General features: G+C 39.9%; 1 protein-coding gene across 3 annotated transcripts in view; it reads left to right on the forward strand.

Moving 5' to 3' along the window:
- The window catches only part of ARMC3 (armadillo repeat containing 3), a 96,905-nt gene that overhangs the window by 63,668 nt on the left and 19,449 nt on the right, over window positions 1–13,788 (forward strand). Inside the window, exons 11-15 of one of the 3 annotated variants that reach the window (XM_057732039.1) lie at window positions 553–689; window positions 1,534–1,702; window positions 4,052–4,152; window positions 4,847–4,948; window positions 5,336–5,452. In XM_057732039.1, the coding sequence (XP_057588022.1) occupies window positions 553–689; window positions 1,534–1,702; window positions 4,052–4,152; window positions 4,847–4,948; window positions 5,336–5,452 (626 nt within the window). Of the gene's footprint in view, window positions 1–552; window positions 690–1,533; window positions 1,703–1,813; window positions 1,946–4,051; window positions 4,153–4,846; window positions 4,949–5,335; window positions 5,453–13,788 lie in introns of those variants that run through there. The other 2 variants (XM_057732040.1, XM_057732042.1) reach the window with 2 other exon arrangements.

Raw genomic sequence — 13,788 nt, forward strand, 5'->3', positions numbered from 1 at the left:
TAAATAAATTTATTTATGTACTGGCTGTGTTGGGTCTTAGTTGCTGTGCATGGGCTTTCTCTAGTTGCAGTGAGCAGGGGCTAGTCTTCGTTGTGGTGCGTGGGCTTCCTGTGGCTTCTCTTGTTGTGCAGCATGGGCTCTAGGCGTGGGGCCTTCAGTAGCTGTGGCACATGGGCTCAATAGTCGTGGCTTGCAGGCTCTAGAGCACAGGCTCAGCAGTTGTGGTGCACAGGCTTAGTTGCTCTGTGGCATGTGGGATCTTCCCGGAGCAGGGCTCGATTCTTGACCACTGCGCCACCAGGGAAGACCCTCCCTCAGTTACTCTACTGCGACCTCTTCTTGACTTTGAACAGAAAACTGGGCTCCTCTCTGCAAGGTTTTTGCAATCAATTCTTCCCCGCCCCAAATTTAATACATCTAAACATGGACACATGGTAAAATGTTTTCACATAGTCAAAACCTTTCAACAATCAAATAGTGAGGCTTCTTTTTAAAGCATAAATGTTTATGTTCTGTACTGTTAATGTGTAAAATTCTGGTTTCCATTTCTAGTTAAGAAATTCAGGTGGGCTGGAGCCTCTGGTGGAGCTCCTGTGTTCCAAGAACGACGAGGTCCGCAGGCACGCCAGCTGGGCCGTGCTGGTGTGTGCCGGTGACGCGCCCACGGCTGTTGAGTTGTGCAGGCTCGGGTGAGTGGAGCGGTCTGCAGGGTCTGGCTCAGAGCAAGGACACACTGACACGCTTCAGGCCCAGGGAAGGTCGAGCAGCGTCCCCACGCCCACTCTCAGGCCGCAGGGCTCAGAAGCTCTGCTGGGTCACGGTCCCTTTGAAGGGACCTCCTGCAGAAGCGAGGTCCTCCCCGTTCCTCCCCCCAGAGATCTCCTTCACCACTCCCACAAAATCATCTTCGACATTTCCTTTTCCACTTTTTCATCTTGATAAATGCTTCCCTCTCACTTTCCTCTGCTTTGCTAAACTCAATCCTATTTGTCTCTCACCTTTCAAGGCTAAATTAAAAGGGGCAAGCCACGACTGCCACCTCTATTTTTCTTCCCTGCAAACCTTTCCACTGCGATTGTGCCTTTAACCAACCTCAGCACCTCGGTTCTCCTTACCAACAGCCTATGAGTCAGTTGCCTTTAGCATCTCAGCCAATAGGGTTTTAAGGGTCCACAGACAGGTTTACCCTATTTCTAACCATTTTTATTCTTTGTCTGTGTCACCTGGTTAGCTGAAAAAATTGGAATCCAATACTAATTTTGCTTTAAATGAAGAATTTTTTTCTTCTGAAAGTGTCCTTTTCAACTGTCTGAATGTGAGTTACTATGTGGCATATATGTTCTCAAAAAGGGCTGATTTGTCTTCCTAATTCTGTCAGGATTAGTTTATCTGAAAGGGTGGGATGGATTTAACCTTTCCATCTCAATCCTTCATTCAGGATCTTAGTAAGGTATATAAATGGGAACGTAATGTTGGATTGCTTATATAAGGCAAATAATGTCTTTTTTTTTTTTTTTTGGCTTTTATTGACAGGGCTTTAGATATCCTTGAAGAAATTAATCTATCAGTAAGTCGAAAAAATAAATTCAGTGAGGCAGCTTATAACAAATTGCTCAACAACCACCTGTCTCTGAAATACAGCCAGACTGGCTATTTGTCATCAAGTAACATAATTAGTGATGGATTCTATGATTATGGTCGGGTAAGTGGCAGCACTAATTTGTATTTTAGTGTGTGTGATCAGTTCTTCTTTCATCGTGATGCCATTACATTGCAATTTTATAACCACCTAACATAATTTATATTTCTATAGACAGAAACTTGGGAATCAGAACTTCATCCTTAAACTTTGGCTATAAGATTTTGCATTTGTGTACAGTTTTACCTAGATTTTGATTTACTTAAATTAGCTTGCTAATTCTAGTCTCAAGTTTCAGAGAAGATATTATTTTATATTACTCATATTACTTCTAGGGCTCAGTGTTAATTATAATGTTAACAGTAGAAACATAAGTTTTCATTTTATTAATCATAATCTAATCAAAGTTAACCAAATAGTAATACTGAATTTTAAAATGTAACATATAATAATATTATTTTACTTAGCTGCATTTATGATTATGATTTTAAAACAACTTATAGCGTAATTCAGTGTTAATGCTGAGAGAAATGGGAAGCTAAACATTAGAATCTTGAGGACTTCTTGACATTACTGTCTCAATCAGCATTTTCTACTTATTCTGGAAACCAAAAGCAATAAGGAGAATGGGGAAATTTTTAAAGGCCTACAAATCCCATTTTAGGCAGAAGTAGGAAACAGGTAGGGTCTGCCGACTTCATAAACATTTAAAAGTCCCTGGCAGAAGCTATACAGGAGGAAGAATGAAAAGGCGAAAAAAGCACAGAGAGGGTCAAGAGTGGTAGCAGATCTCAGAAAGCACTATCAAAAGTCAATACTTCCTGAGGGGATGGAGAACTCAGACGTGCAAAAGCTATCTGCTCAGCTCGCCAGGGGTGGGTGGGTAGGACCTCAGGAACTGGGGCGAGCAGGGCTGGCGGCAGAAACCCTCTTGGAAAGAAGCAGAGGAGACAGGGCCATAAAAGAATCACAGCTAAGTCGTATCTGCAGGAAACACTGTATCATGGTAACAGAATTAGAGACATTTTGAATAACCAAAACTGCTAGCCTAAAAGTTTCTCTCTTCCTTCTGCTTCTCCCGGCCACCGCCACCACCGTGCCCTCCATAACGCACATACAAACCACTGAGAAATTATTACTCTCGTTCAATGATGAGTAATTTTAAAAGAACAGGTGCCACATTGTTAGGACAAAGATGCTTTAAGAAAAATGAGGAAAAGAGCAGAAAAACCACCAAAGAACACTTACCAGCAAAAAGGTGGCCATGGAACAGATAAAACTGTGACAAAATATATTTGTTCATGAGTTTTGGGAAAAAAAAAACAATGAGAATTTCTTTATGAAGGAGAACTCTCTGATTCATTCTAAATATTAAGTTTCTAATATTTCAGGCTTTAAATGTGTCAGTGAAAAAAAGAGAGAAAGATCTCTACTCCCATGGTACCAGTGAGAGGAAACAGACAATAAACAATAAATCTCACAAGTAAATTCTATCACGTGATGGAAATGATAAGAGCTGCAGTGGGTGGCGAGGAGAGCAGAGAAGGATAAAGGGGCTCTATCGTGCTGAGGATACTGGGGTCGACGTGGTCAGGTAGCCCCACCGAATGCCTAATATCTGAGCAAAAATTTTAAGGAGGGGAGGGACTTAGCTATGGGGATTGTGGGGGGAGGAGCCTTCTAGGTGGAGGAAACAGCTAGAGCAGAAACCAGCACAGTCCGTGTAGCCCTGAGTCCCCGGGGCGGAATAACAGACGAAATCAGAGAAGTAAGAGCAAGCAGCTCGTGGAAGTCTTGTAGACCACCGGAAGGATTTGGGCCTTTACTCTGAATGAAGTGGGAAAACGTGGCAGGGTTCTGGGGCAGAAGAATGACACGCTCTGTCTTACTGTAAAAGAATCATGAAAAGTATCTTGGATGAGAGAGGGATCTATTACTTGACTGGAAAAAGACCTCACAAGGTGATCTGGTCTAATCCTTTTCACCAGGGCGATAAAATTGCTAGTATAGGGCTTTGTCTAGCTTGTTTTTAGTTATCCTCACAACATTTTTAGTGATCTGTTTAGTAATTACTCTTACAGACAATAAGCTGTCCCTTATCTATATGGACGGATTTTTAAACTCAAAAACTTCCAGGGGCCAAGCTGATAATTATGGTGTGAAACAGCTGAGTATCAAGCTACAGAGACTGGGGGTGGCGGGGTGGTAGGGGAGAATTGGAGGGTGTATCTCGCTCAAAAGCAAGACGTGCACAAGCTTCAGGTTCCTATTTTTAAGAGTGAGAGTGTGTGTGTGTGTGTGTGTGTGTGTGAAATTAGACACCTCAAACAGTTGAGAACCTATCCTATCGGTATTCATTTAAAAAATACAACCCACGCAGATATTACTTTTCAATTCTTAAATCATCTACAGATAAATCCTGGCACCAAACTTTTGCCTTTGAAGGATCTCTGCTTACAAGAACCAAGTGACCAACGTGCTGTACTCTTAGTTAACAGTAAATCTCCTGATGTGTGAGTCTTTGCGGGAAGGAGGGATGCAGGGAAGCAAATAATTTTTTTTGTTTGTCCATCATCATGTGAATACGTAAAGGTTCCTAGTATGGTATCTCTTCTTCCTTCCTGTATCTAGCACCACCATGAAAGTAAACACTGGTCCAAAAACTCATAGTCTGACTTAGCAAAGACCAGGGAATAGTCACCACCATGGTTTTTCCTTTGACTCCACATTACCAGTCAATTCCATGTGTATTTCTGCAATCAGGGCTTCCTACCCTTCTGGTGACATGAATAACTGAAGAAAGTACAAACACCTAGGAGCAAACCAAGATGAATTATGTTTACAAATCTCTAGAACTAGATGTAGGAATACCACTGCTGCCCAAAATTTTTAATAAAATAAGAAGAAAACAGTAGAGCTAAAAATTAAAGCTTCAACAGACCTTAAAAAGGTCTTGTATTCCTATATATCTATATAATACATTTTATGTGACACATTTTATAAAACTATTTCCAGTTCTAGCTCATGAAAAGCTTTATTATATTCATTTTATATTAACCTCTCCTTTATGCTTTTAAAATAATGTGTCACTGTCAGAAGTCAGCTCCAAATATGATTTTTCAGAAAAAAAAATCTATTTTGTAGGACAAAGTCAATATTGACAAGTTATTTTAATTTGTACACAATTTCAAATATGTAAAATTTTAGTTCTCCACCTCCATCTACGGAAGATAAGTCATCAGACGTTGGTTATGGACGAAGTATTTCTTCTTCATCCTCTTTAAGAAGAGCAAGTAAAGAAAAGACCAAGTAAGAAAATGATGTTTTGTCTACACTCAATTCTCTCCCTTAATTTGGGAGTAAAAAATTCAGATTTTAGGTTTTGGCAAGTTATTTCTTCTTCTTCTCACAGTCACATAGTTTCAGGATGAAAGCCAGGAAACCTGGTTTGACATCCTGTCTGCTGTGAACCTACAGTGAGATCCTGAGCCCCTGACTCAGTGTCTGTGATCAGGCTTCATGTCCTTATCTGTAGATGGACTAACACCTGGGTGCCCTACTTCTTCTCGGTGACTGGAATCAAAACATATAATGGAAGTGAAAAATGCCTTATAAATTATAAAATGCCTTGCAAATGTAGTGTATTGTTATTTTCCGTATGATTGAAATTGGTTGTGGTTTTTTCCAAATGACAAGAGAAAATAGTTATCATTTTAGTGCCGGATTTGGATCTCCCACCGAAGAGAAATCAGAACCTACTTCGGGACGCAATACTGCTCTTAGCAAAACCGCCACTAAAGAGAAAGGATCCAGGTAGAAACCACGTTACTGTATTCTTCTCCTAATCGTAATCAAGTTTTAATTACCCGCAGAGTTGGTGAAAGGGAGGGGTGGCTTTTAACTAGGAGGCTCTTCTTGTGGAATCAGATGTAGAACTAAGCTGGACCCGTGAAGTGTAATTAAAAATACCTTTATTTATGTCTCTTGTCACTTTAAAACTTACCAAGAGGGAATTTCTTGTTCTGCCTCTGGGTGAGAACTCAGGGCACTTTGCTCACTATAAAATCCTACAGTCACTTTAATTCAGAGATGACAATGGAAATAGCAGTCTGCAGCCAGCCCTTTAAAAGTCCAACCGTGTGTAGGAATCAACTTAAACGTTTCTGCCCTCCCCTGGCGGCTGCCTTTGAGGGTGATGAGCTGCAGTGGCTGGAGTGTAATCCTCCCCTCTTCCCTGCCTCCTGCTTCCACATGCCCTCCCCATCTTGCTCACGAAAACCCCTGACCTTTCAGGAAGCAGCGAGAAGAGGAAAGGGAAACAGGACCACATTCTTGACTTGGTTGGAACCGCTACAAGGTGGTTCCACGTTTTTTAGGCCTGGCATATTTTAAGATACCATCTACATGTTTACATATTTTTAAACATATTCTTTCTCTTGTGAGCACTTTCCTGCATTCTTCAAAAAACCACTCAGACCTCCTGCCCTGATCCATGACCCTTCAATTATTGTTGACTTAAGCCCTTGAGAACCACGGGGGTGCTGGAGGCTATTTGTCACACACGTATAATACAACTGAGCATCTACCTTCTAAACCGAGACTGTCCCCTAAGGTCTCCTAAGGAGTAGTCTGCCCTCCTCTGCAGACCTCAGGGCTGTATATTTTCTATTTCTGACTTTATTTTCTCCTGTCAGTCTCTGCTGCTCACTGCTCTGATCTCTGCTTCTGATCAGCCTTTGTCTTTTCTGCCCTCCTCTTCCCTTCCCACTCTGCCCTCACTCGGCTTCTCTAACTTCTCCTCTACTGGACTGAGAGTGCTTTGAGGACAAGAACATGTTCTGATTGAATAATTTCCCTTTTTATCCCCAGCATTTAGCACAGTGCTTGGTTGGCGTACATAAGGCATTCATGTTTATTCAAGAGAACAGAAATCTCAACTTTTTTCAGGAAAAGGTTATTTTTGACAAGGTGCACACTTATAAACTGTGTCTCTTGAGCAAACAGGTTACCTTCTCTTTGACTGAGTTCACTTATCAGTAAAATGGAAACAAAAAACTGTAGTCTGTTCTTCATAGGCTATTGAGAAGAGTAAATAATGAATGAATGTAAAGGGCTTAGAGCAGGGCCTGGTCAAAGTAAACACTTAACAGATGTTAGTACTATTGGATGAAACAGCTGCAAGGACCCCAAACCCACTCCAGCCTTGCAGGGATGGAGGAGAATCCCCAGAATCCAGTGCATGAAAGAAGCTGGGAGTAAAGTGGGTAACTGTAGTCTGCTTGTCTCTCTCTCTCTCTCTCTCTTTTTCTCTCTCCACCTGCCGGGTATCTGTTTACAGTTGCTTTGTTATCTTCCTTGACTTTCTTTTGGTTATTGCCTCACCCATAACTGTAGCCTGTACGTGACTCTGATTTGCCATGGGACCACATCTGGGCCCAATTCCCTCCGAGGCAGTCTTTCAGTTCTAAAGCCCAACAACAATCAAGTACAATCTGCATCTCCTGTGCATAGTATTGGTAAGGGAGACCATCTTATCGTCACATGCTTGACAGGCCACTGGCTGGCTCTGGGGCATGTGTCTCCCTGTGGTCTCATCCTGGGGAAGAATCCACCTGGCTTATTTAAGTGATCAGTGTGTGTCCAGGCTCTTTCCCCTTCTTAGCCCTAGGTCCCACTGGGGGATAGACTGGTCATAATCTCGTTGTCCTGCTGTTTATCTTTTGGTCAACCTTCCTTGTCTCATGACTGTTAAACTTTGGGTCCCTGGACACAGAGTAAAATTTTTAACTCTACTCATCTGAAAATGTCACAGAGAATGTTTAATGTTGACAAAAAGATACTGAACAATACTGACAAAGAATGATGAGACCTCTAGGAACCCAAAGTGGCTGAATTTTTGAAAGGGAGAGGAGAGAAGAGATGGGAGACACGTAAATCAACTGTGTGTGAAGTGCCAGACAAGGAAAGTGAAAGGGTAGATTTCTGTCTTTTTCCTGATGAATATTATTTTTTTTAATTAATCAGTTTATTTACTGGCTTTGTTGGGTCTTCGTTGCTGCACACGGGCTTTCTCTAGTTGCGGCGAGCGGGGGCTACTCTTCATTGCGGTGCGCTGGCTTCTAATTGTGGTGGCCTCTTGTTGCAGAGCACGGGCTCTAGGCGCACGGGCTTCAGTAGTTGTGGCACGTGGGCTCAATAGTTGTGGCTCACGGGCTCTAGAGCGCCGGCTCAGTAGTTGTGGCGCACAGGCTTAGTTGCTCCGTGGCATGTGGGATCTTCCCAGACCAGGGCTTGAACCCATGTCCCCTGCATTGGCAGACGGATTCTTAACTACTGCGCCACCAGGGAAGCCCCCTGATGAATATTATTACCATATACCATGTAAATTAAAATCTTTGAGCAAGAGGCTTTCATTCAGTGACCAGCCGCTGTCTTTATTTCTGTTTTCAAAGGTTTTAATCGCACTCTCTTTGATGGCACAGGGCTCACAGGAGAGGGGATTAATTTATTTCTTGTTTATCCAGACACCTTCTTGATACTTCCCTAGGCATCACTGAAACCAGCATGTCTAATGCCCTCTAAAGCTTTTCCATGTAAAGACCATTCTTCCTTACAATAAACATTTACTATACCTGTTTGTGAAAGGAAATATAAGCTCTATCTGTACTATATTTTTTATTCAGACTAGTTTTCATAAATAAATATTTAAGTTGATTGCACATGAGCTTATTACACACACTTAAAAGTGTGATTTTCTGTCTCCAAATAGGAGGATATGAAATACATGTCCTTCCAGTCTGTTCATCTCTGGAGATGTTTAGATCTTTACAGCATGTAGACTTTAACATTTCTGCCACTCAGTCATCTTGATCCCCATCACAATGACGTCCTAAAACATTTTTGTTTTTAAAATAATTTCCCTCAGAAAATTGGTCAGCCACATGCGTAAGAATGAAACTAGACCAGTATTTGATACCATAAACAAATATTAACTCAAAATGTAAGACCTGAGGCCATAAAACTCCTAGAAGAAATCTTAGATTCTAAGCCTAAGTTTGGCAGTAGGTTTTTGGATCTGACTGCAAAAGCAAAGGCAACAAAAGCAAAAATAAACAACTGGGACAACATCAAACTAAAAAGTTTCTGCACGAGCAAGGGAAACCATCAACAAAATGAAAAGGCAACCTACTGAATGGAAGAAAACATTTGCAAATCATATATCCAGTAAAAGGTTAATATCCAAAATAGAAAAAGAATTAATAAAACTCAGTAGCAAAAACAAACAGAACAATCTGATTTTAAAAGGGCAGAGGATCTGAATAGACATTTTTTCAAAGAAAGACGTGCAGACGGCCAACAGGCACGTGAGGCCCAACATCACTCATCATCAGGGAAATGAATACCACAATGAGATATCACCCGACACCTGGTAGACTGGCTATCAGGAAGCAAGAGACAAAAAGTGTTGGCCAGGATGTGGAGGGAAGGAAAGTCTCCTGCACTGTTGGTGGGAATGTAAATTGGTGCAGGCCAACTGGAAAACCGTATGGAGGTTCCTCAAAAAAATTAAAAATTAAAATGATCCAACAATTTCATTTCTGGGTATTTACCTGAAAAAAAATGAAAGCACTAATTTGAAAAAAATTTCTACACCCCCATGTTCATTGCAGCATTATTTAACACAGCCAAGATATGGAAGCAACCTAAGTGTCCATCAGTGGACGGATGGATAAAGAAGAAACGGTATGTGTGTACAGAATACCACCAGCCATAAAAAAGAATGAAATCTTGCCATTTGAGACAACATGGATGGACCCTGAAGGAATTATGCTAAGCAAAGTGTCAGACAAAGACAAATATTATACAATTTCATTTATATGTGGAATCTAAAAAACAAAACAAATGAACAACCAAAACAAAAATCACAGATGAAGAGAACAGAATGGTAGTTGCCAGAGGGAAGGTGGATTGAGGAGAAGGTGAAATGGGTGAAGGGGGTCAAGGGGTTCAAACTTCCAGTTACAAAATAAATACGTCATGGGAATGTAATGCACCGCATGGTGACTATAGTCAATAATATCGTAGGGCACACTTAAATATTGCCAAGACGGTGAATCCTAGAAATTCACTTTGTATAGTGAAGGATGGTAACTAGACTTACTCTGGTGATCATTTCACAATGTGTACAAATATCGAATCATGTTGTACACCCGAAAACAATATAATGTTACATGTTAATCATACCTCAATTTAAAAATTTAGAGGTTAAAAAATAATTTCCCTCAAACCCTCTTTATACCTATACTTTAGCTGCTTTTTTTCTCCCCCAAATCTTGACTTCAAAAATCTTCCAAAAACACATATTTCCTCTTGGTCACATTTAAATACTTTCTGACCTTCTTTTCTCGAATTTCTTCATTCACTCAACAAATATTTACTGAGCACTTACTAGATGCCAGGAATTGTTCCAGTATTGGAGGTATAGCAGTGAACAAATACCTCTGCCCTGATAGAACTTACATCCTAGTGAGGATAGAGGCAACAAACAAAATAAACTACACACACACACACACACACACACACACACACACACACACTATACCTTCCTAAGGCCACAATAAATCATATTTCCACTTTGTACGATACTCCCTTCTCGTCTTTTGGAATAGATTGGGTAGAATAGGACACCCAATTGGAAGAGATGTCATTCAATGTTGAAATGCTTGAGTTTCTAATTTTTATTCCTTGAGGAATTTATTGAATGCCACAGGGTATTGTGATTATCTTTCACATACAAAAATCTTCCCACCTAAATTGAATCCGGTGGGCTGGATTCATGACTTACATCTCTCCCACCAGCTTTGCTCTATAATTTATGCATTCAAATAGTTGACGGTATCAAGAAGGAGCAAGTGATTAAACTTTGATAACGTCCATACACAATTTTGAGCCAGTTATCTCTCTCTACTTACCTATCTACCTACTCGTGCACCTATGAACATAGAAAATATCCTTATTGTTTTGGGTTCCCACAGTAAATTTTTGTTCTCTGAGGTAGTTTTGCTAAAGTCTCTTCAAGAAAGATAAAAGTTCTGATATCTTTACTCATAAATTAATGTTTGTTCTGAAGATTAATTTACAGGAGTTCATTCTGTAATTTCCAAGCTCTCGTTTCCATATTTATGTAGAAATGAAATTCATTTAAGTCCTGAGGCCCCTTTCATGGGAAAGTAGTCCAAGTGAAACACTTCTGTGTATAGCAGCAGGAAACTACAGGTCAGGGGTTCCCATAAATTCTCTCTTTCTAATCACTCAGTCAGATTTCCCTCCCTGATGCGCTTAGCCCTGTGTACTGGACATCATCTTCTCATGCCAAACAATTCTTCTTGCTTCAGGCAGTACACGCAGGGAGAACTACACCTGCTTTGTTTCATAGGTGGCTCCCAGTAATCACAGGGTCAAGCTCTCCAATCTTACAAAGCTATCCTTTAATTTTAGAAAATACGTAAACCTATTTCTACTTTCTGCCATTCTAATGGACCTGCCCAGCGTTGCTTCCTAACGTACTAACATCTGACTATGCATGCGAAGACGTTCAGTTTATTTATCTTACAAAAATAGGAAAGGGGTTAAGATGACATAGCTGGGAAATATTAATTTTTGCTTGGAGATTTCATCACAATACATGGTTAGTGCGTTTAATTCACGATTCGACTCTTTCCTAAGCTGTAGTAAATAGAATATCGAATAAGAAAATATAAAGCTTTTTTTTAATATTATTATGATTATAGAGTTTTGCATAATTCTCCAACAGCAGCTGATAGGATTATTTTTCTATTTTTTTCTCTAAATTAAAGGGAAAACTCAAATGGACTTTAGTTGGTCCCCCTCCCACCCCATGCCTCAAGTAATACTTAGAGGTAATTCCCACCCCGAGTTTACTACTAGTGGAACAGAATGCGCCATACTTCTGAATACATAATTTAGGAGATTTACCTGCCTACGCTAGCCTAGTCCCATTTTGGGGCTTTCAAATATATAATCACAGCTAAGATTTATTATAGCAAAAGATACAATGCAAGATCAGCAGGAAAAAGATACACGTCCGCAAAGGCTGAAAAAAAAAAAGCCTAGGACAGGCTTCCTAGTCCTCCCTCTCTCTCTGCTAGCATAGCATAGTATGTGATTTTCTCATGTGAGATTGCTCCACCTGAGTCACAGGATCCAGACTTCATAAAGGTGCAAATTCCAATTACCTATAGGGAAACACCAGTTTGAATGACAGTAGATTTCTCTCAGGCCAGAAGGAAACGGCATAACATTTTTCAAGTGCTAAAAGAATCGACCATGTATTCTCTGGTGAAACTATCCTTCAGCAATAAAGAGGGGAAAATAAAGACATTCCCAGATGAAGGAAACAATTTATTGCTAGCTGGCCTACCCTTACAGATTGGCTAGCTAAAGGAAGTTCTTCCAATGAAAAGAAAATGATGAAAGAATCTGGACACATCAGGAAGAAAGAAGGAACAAGAGACCTGAAATATGGGTATATACAATAGACTATTTCTTCATGAGTTTTATACATCATATTTGGTGATTGAAACAAAAATTATAACAACATCTGATACTCAAGACAATGGTATTTAAAAATGGAGAAGGTAAAGAGACCTCCATGGATGTGAGGTTTCCACATTTCCCTCAAGGTGGTAAAACGTGGATACCAGCAGACTGTGATAAGCCCTGTATGTATATTATAATACCTACAGTAACCACTGCAAACCAATATAAAGAGCTACACTTAAAAACGGTGTAAATAAATCAAGATGGAGAACTAAAAAATGTTCAAGTAACCCACAGGAAGGCAAGAAAAGAAAAACAAATGAAAAGAAGTAATCAAAAGGCAGAGATTGTCAGAGTGGATTAAAAAGTTATGATTCAACTATATGCTATTCAAAGAATTCAAATTTCAAAGTCTCATAGGAATTAAAAAAAAATAACTCAATGAAAGTGAACATACAACATCCAAAATTTGCGGGATACAGCCAAAGCAATGCTGAGAGGGAGATTTATTTCACTAAAACGTATTAGATAGAGAGGTTGTAAATCAGTAATCTAAGTTCTGACCTCAAGAATCTAGAGAAATAAAATTAATACAATTAGAAGGAAGAAAATAATAAAGAACAGAAATCAATGAAATTTAAAACAGAAAAACAGCAGAGAAAGTCAAGGAAATTAAAAGCGATTCTTTAAAAATGTCAATAATACTATGAGCACTTTAATTCAGCAACTTAGATGAAATGGACCAATTCATCAAAAACTGCAGACTATCAGAAACTCACCAAAGATGAAACAGATGCCAAAATCATCCTGTAACTATTAAAGAAGTTGATTTCATAAAACCCTTCCAAAAGAGAAATATCCTGACCCAGATAGTTTCTTTAGTGAATTCTGCCAAACATTTCAAGAATTAACACCAACTCTAAACAATTCTTTCCAGAAAATAGAAAAGAGAATGTTTTCCAGCTCATGTTATGATACCAGCATTATCCTAATGCCAATAACAGACAAGGACATTATAAGAAAATGACGGCTCAAAATCCATCATGAACATAGATGCAAAAAAAATTTCTGAAATATTAGCAAATCAAAGCAATATATAAAGAGAGTAATTCATCTAAGAGGAGTTTATCCCAGGAATGCAAGGCTGGTTCCATATTTGAAAATCAATCAATGTAATCCATATTAACAGTATAAAGAAGAAAACGCACCTGATCATATTAATTGATGCAGAAAAATCAGTTGACAAAATTCAACGTCTACTCATGATAAAAAATAAAACTGTCAGCAAAATAGGTATATAAGGGAACTTCCTCATCCTAATGAAAGGCATCCATAAAAATTACATCATAGATCATTTGAAAAAAAAAGATGGCGGCGAAGTAGAGAGACGTGGAGTGCATCCCTCTCCACAGATGCATTGGGAATGCACGGAAGGACGCAGTCATTCCCACAGAGAACCAGCTGAACACCAGCAGACGGCCTCGGACACCAGAGAGGGCTGCGGGGAGCCCGACATAGCCGGTAGGGAGGCATCTACGAGGGCTCAAAGAGGGTGAAGCGGCGGAGCTGTGGCGGACGGGAGGGCGTGA

The sequence above is a fragment of the Hippopotamus amphibius genome, chromosome 4 (assembly GCF_030028045.1).
Source record: "Hippopotamus amphibius kiboko isolate mHipAmp2 chromosome 4, mHipAmp2.hap2, whole genome shotgun sequence".
NCBI classification, from domain to species: Eukaryota; Metazoa; Chordata; class Mammalia; order Artiodactyla; family Hippopotamidae; genus Hippopotamus; species Hippopotamus amphibius.